Source organism: Salvelinus alpinus, chromosome 12 (genome assembly GCF_045679555.1).
Source record: "Salvelinus alpinus chromosome 12, SLU_Salpinus.1, whole genome shotgun sequence".
In the NCBI taxonomy this organism is placed as follows: domain Eukaryota; kingdom Metazoa; phylum Chordata; class Actinopteri; order Salmoniformes; family Salmonidae; genus Salvelinus; species Salvelinus alpinus.
The window spans coordinates 3,472,102-3,477,126 of record NC_092097.1 but is presented as its reverse complement, the minus strand read 5'-3'; the positions used below and the strand labels follow the sequence as shown (position 1 = coordinate 3,477,126).

The following is a 5,025-nucleotide window of genomic DNA, read 5'->3' as shown; positions in this document are numbered from 1 at the left end:
TAGATGGTAAAGCTCTCATTTCTGGACAGCAACATTGTTAGATTGTGCCCTCCACAGCACTTGATATACATTGATTGGTAGGTTATGCTATATTTAGATACTTCAAATACGGTCTGACACCTTTGCAATGTGTCTCCTTACTCATTAAATGGTGAATCCCTATGTGGTGTTCTTTGTTCGAATGTATATACATGAAACGTACATTATGGAAAACATGTCTCACACTCAATCATAGTTAGTAGAATTGATTGGCAAGATCTTGGCACAGTCAACTTTTAGAAGGTTAGTAGGAAAGGTAATCATTTAAACCACCTAAATATACTCACATTCACTGAACATTTAGTATATTAACTTCAAATCTTTATTTCCCAACTGCTTTTTCTATAATTCTAAAGGCTCTATCATTTTCCATACCTTGTTCTCCAATGCATTCATGCCCACCATAGAATTGGGAACTGCAATTTGAACTCATCAGAATCAAAATCTTATTTCAGAGCACATTGTACAACTGTTTTTAGAGAAGACTGCATTGCAAGGTATGCTATATGTGTAGGCTATGCCATATGTATTGTCTAATATGCATATGCAGCTGTCGTTTTTTCGAGCATAAATAACACACACACCTTTCTATCTACAGTACATGCTTTTATTTAGGTTTCTATGCTAACACGGAACCCTGCGTGCGTGCGCTATCGTGCATACATTTATTTTGTCACCCTACACCAAACGCGATCACGACACGCAGGTTAAAATATCAAAACAAACTCTGAACCAATGACATTAATTTGGGTACAGGTCAAAAAGCATTAAACATGTATGGCTAGTTAGCTTGCACTTGCTAGCTAATTTGTCCTGGGATATAAACATTGAGTTGTTATTTTACCTGAAATGCACAAGGTCCTTTACTCCGACAATGAATCCACACATAAACCAGTCAACCGAATCGTTTCTAGTCATCTCTCCTCCCAGGCTTTTTCATCTTTGAACTTATATGGTGATTAGCATCTAACTTTCATAGTATTACTACGACAACCGGCAAAACAGTTAGTCTTTCAATCACCCACGTGGATATAACCAATGAGGAGATGGCACGTGGGTACCTGCTTCTATAAACCAATGAGGAGATGGGAGAGGCAGGACTTGCAGTGTGATCTGCGTCATAAATAGGAATGACTTCGATTTTAGCCCTTGGCAACGCAGATGCTCGTTGGCGCAATAATTGAATAACATATTTCTAAATGTATTGTGTAGCGCACGCGACGTGTCCGGTCTGGTAAGCATGTAAGTATATGATTGAATGTTTCTTTAAAACTTGCAGCTAGTTACTTTAAATTAGATATAATCATGCCAAAACATGATTAAAAATGTGAATTCACTGACATAACTAATGAAACACTGACACTTACAGTAGCTGGCTAGGTTAGTCAAACTAACAGGGCTGCCAACTTCTGACAAAAGCTTGGAGTGAGATTTGCAATGTGAATTTTATTGTCCCCTGGCACAACCCCTAGACAGCAAATTGTATTGTTTTAAAGCTAATTTCCTACAATTCTATATGTATTTTGACATGGCTTAGTTAGGCGTATGACCAGGGTCAAAAATGAAAAAATAAAAACCACAGGTTAAATTAAGTCTCAAAATCCGACGACTTTAACTTTTAGGGGGTGAAATGTTAAAGTATAGACTGTGCTCCAAATCGTTCAGGTTTGGCCGTCATTGTAAATAAGAAATTGTTCTTAACTGACTTGCCTAGTTAAATAAAGGAAAAAACAGAAACCTACTTTTGTTGAAAACATACACGCTACTGTGCTGCTCTGAGTTTTATAAACTCAGCAGAAAACGTGCTCTCTCCATTCAGCGCCAATCTAATCTTGAGGGGAGTTTATTCAAAACATGCCTCCAATCCCCTTGATCCTTTACATAACTAGACCAATCAAATGCTTCAAATGTGCCGCTGTTCAGTGCTGTGGCGAGGCAGGACAATGACAGAGGTTCAACTCGTGATGTCAAATTCCAGTCGCAGACGCTCTGATTTTCAAAACGATTTAGAGCACAGTTGAAAAGTTAACGCGCTGACTATACAATGGACTAATTAGAAAAATAAATGCAGTACTTTTCAAAGCGTGAAATGGAAGGTGTCCCGTGAGAGCGTGAGCAGAGGATCAAATCCGTGTGTCTCAATGCCAATGCGTGAGTTTGCAGCTCTGCTGTAACATTGGCTAGCTTTCAATAAATTGCCTAAATGGTCAACGGAATTACCTCTTCATACGATCAAGACAATTCGTATTGTATGCTGCAAAGTGCGCACTCGAACACATATGTATCTTATTTCAGTCTTAAGCAATAATAAGCCAAATCTATTCCCCTTCATCAGACAGCAGCTCACGTTTTCACAAGAGGCTGTTTTACGTTGTAGATAGAAACAGTCCATTGGCTGCCTTCATCACGAGGGGTATGTACGGGAGTTCTGATTGGTTCCAAGTTTAGCGGTTCGTCAAATTTGCCTGTGTAGATAGTGTTCAAATATACTTTTTATGAGAAAATGTGCAATAATTGAAGGTGCCAAGAAATGTTATAGTCATTATAAGGATGTTTTACTGTCACATACAACAAATATGGTTCTCCATCGACGGGAATCGATGAACTTCGCCCCCACTAAGGATTATCCCTCTCGCTTCGAGAAGGGGGTATCTGCGTTCCAATATGGTGAGTGGGTGTATGGGAAAGCGAATCATCTAATTGGGCCGTTTTTTTTGCCCCCCAAGCCAAGGCCATTTTGCGTAGCTGATTGGGCTGCACTACGAGTCGATAAGGCTGTGATGAGTGCTCACTACTCCGGTGTTCTGCCAACCAACTTCAAGTGCTTCCAACTTGGGTATCATGGTCATGTCGCTGGTGGTATCTATGACCATTTTCTCACATTATTTTATTTCAAGTATGATAGCAGTCTACACAACTAATAACGAATATTATTAACCATCTAGATGTCACATTAAATAATATAATTAACCATCTAGATGTCACTGTAATTCGTATTATAAACTGGGTGACCAAACAAGCAGCAAACAAAGAAGAAAGGCTTTTGAAAAAGTAACAATTTTTCATAAAATTATACCGTTTTCTTAGCTAGCTAAGTTGTTTACCTGTTGCTAGGCAGTTGCTAGGGACATTCCTGAAAGAAGCTAGCTAGCTAACAAGGAGTGTCTAGTTGGCAGAAGAGAAGAAGGGACAAAGAAGGGACAAAGTGGGACAAAATAAGGACAGAAGAAAAGGGAAAGACATTAAGGTGAAGCAGTCCTCTAAAGACACAAAAGACAATAATACAAGAAACAACACTTCTATTGCCTCTCCCTCTACGATACGCACTTCCGGTTTGGTTTGGAGCGAGTAGTTGCATTCCGCTTTGCTCCACAGGTAGTATTACAGGTAGTATTACATTTCATTTCATTACAGTACAACAGTTTGATTTGTTTGATCTTAGCTGGCTACATAGCCGTCTTTGTATCCAAGATAATTGTGTAGTCTAGAGTAATTGTCAAGGTTACCTAGCCAGTTAGAGGTTACCTAGCCAGCTACACTTTCAAACAAAGTCAACAACGCAGCCACTGCTAGCTAGCCTATTTCACCAGCCAGCAGTACTATATCATTTTAGTCAATAAGATTTTTTGCAACGTAAGCTTAACTTTCTGAACATTCGAGACGTGTAGTCCACTTGTCATTCCAATCTCCTTTGCATTAGCGTAGCCTCTTCTGTAGCCTGTCAACTATGTGTCTGTCTATCCCTGTTCTCTCCTCTCTGCACAGACCATACAAACGCTTCACACCGCGTGGCCGCTGCTACTCTAACCTGGTGGTCCCAGCGCGCACGACCCACGTGGAGTTCCAGGTCTCAGGCAGCCTCTGGAACTGCCGATCTGCGGCCAACAAGGCAGAGTTCATCTCAGCCTATGCTTCCCTCCAGTCCCTCGACTTCTTGGCACTGACGGAAACATGGATTACCACTGATAACACTGCTACTCCTACTGCTCTCTCCTCGTCTGCCCACGTGTTCTCGCACACCCCGAGAGCTTCTGGTCAGCGGGGTGGTGGCACTGGGATCCTCATCTCTCCCAAGTGGACATTCTCTCTTTCTCCCCTGACCCATCTGTCTATCGCCTCCTTTGAATTCCATGCTGTCACAGTTACCAGCCCTTTCAAGCTTAACATCCTTATCATTTATCGCCCTCCAGGTTCCCTTGGAGAGTTCATCAATGAGCTTGACGCCCTGATAAGTTCCTTTCCTGAGGATGGCTCACCTCTCACAGTTCTGGGTGACTTTAACCTCCCCACGTCTACCTTTGACTCATTCCTCTCTGCCTTCTTCTTTCCACTCCTCTCCTCTTTTGACCTCACCCTCTCACCTTCCCCCCCTACTCACAAGGCAGGCAATACGCTTGACCTCATCTTTACTAGATGCTGTTCTTCCACTAATCTCATTGCAACTCCCCTCCAAGTCTCCGACCACTACCTTGTATCCTTTTCCCTCTCGCTCTCATCCAACACTTCCCACACTGCCCCTACTCGGATGGTATCCCGCCGTCCCAACCTTCGCTCTCTCTCCCCCGCTACTCTCTCCTCTTCCATCCTATCATCTCTTCCCTCTGCTCAAACCTTCTCCAACCTATCTCCTGATTCTGCCTCCTCAACCCTCCTCTCCTCCCTTTCTGCATCCTTTGACTCTCTATGTCCCCTATCCTCCAGGCCGGCTCGGTCCTCCCCTCCTGCTCCGTGGCTCGACGACTCATTGCGAGCTCACAGAACAGGGCTCCGGGCAGCCGAGCGGAAATGAAGGAAAACTCGCCTCCCTGCGGACCTGGCATCCTTTCACTCCCTCCTCTCTACATTCTCCTCTTCTGTCTCTGCTGCTAAAGCCAATTTCTACCACTCTAAATTCCAAGCATCTGCCTCTAACCCTAGGAAGCTCTTTGCCACCTTCTCCTCCCTCCTGAATCCTCCTCCCCCTCCTCCCCCTCCTCCCTCTCTGCT

General features: G+C 43.1%; 1 protein-coding gene across 2 annotated transcripts; it reads left to right on the top strand.

Moving 5' to 3' along the window:
* Window positions 1–1,877: 1,877 nt before the first annotated feature.
* On the top strand, window positions 1,878–5,025 carry LOC139535380 (uncharacterized). 2 transcript variants are annotated; one of them, XM_071334736.1, is made up of 3 exons: window positions 1,878–2,190; window positions 2,375–2,452; window positions 2,766–5,025. In XM_071334736.1, the coding sequence occupies exon 3, from the start codon at window positions 3,767–3,769 to the stop codon at window positions 4,826–4,828; it is 1,062 nt and encodes a 353-aa protein (XP_071190837.1). In that variant the 5' UTR covers window positions 1,878–2,190; window positions 2,375–2,452; window positions 2,766–3,766; the 3' UTR covers window positions 4,829–5,025. The 2 variants fall into 2 exon arrangements, with proteins under 2 accessions (XP_071190837.1, XP_071190836.1); XM_071334735.1 differs by having other exon boundaries at window positions 1,878–2,452.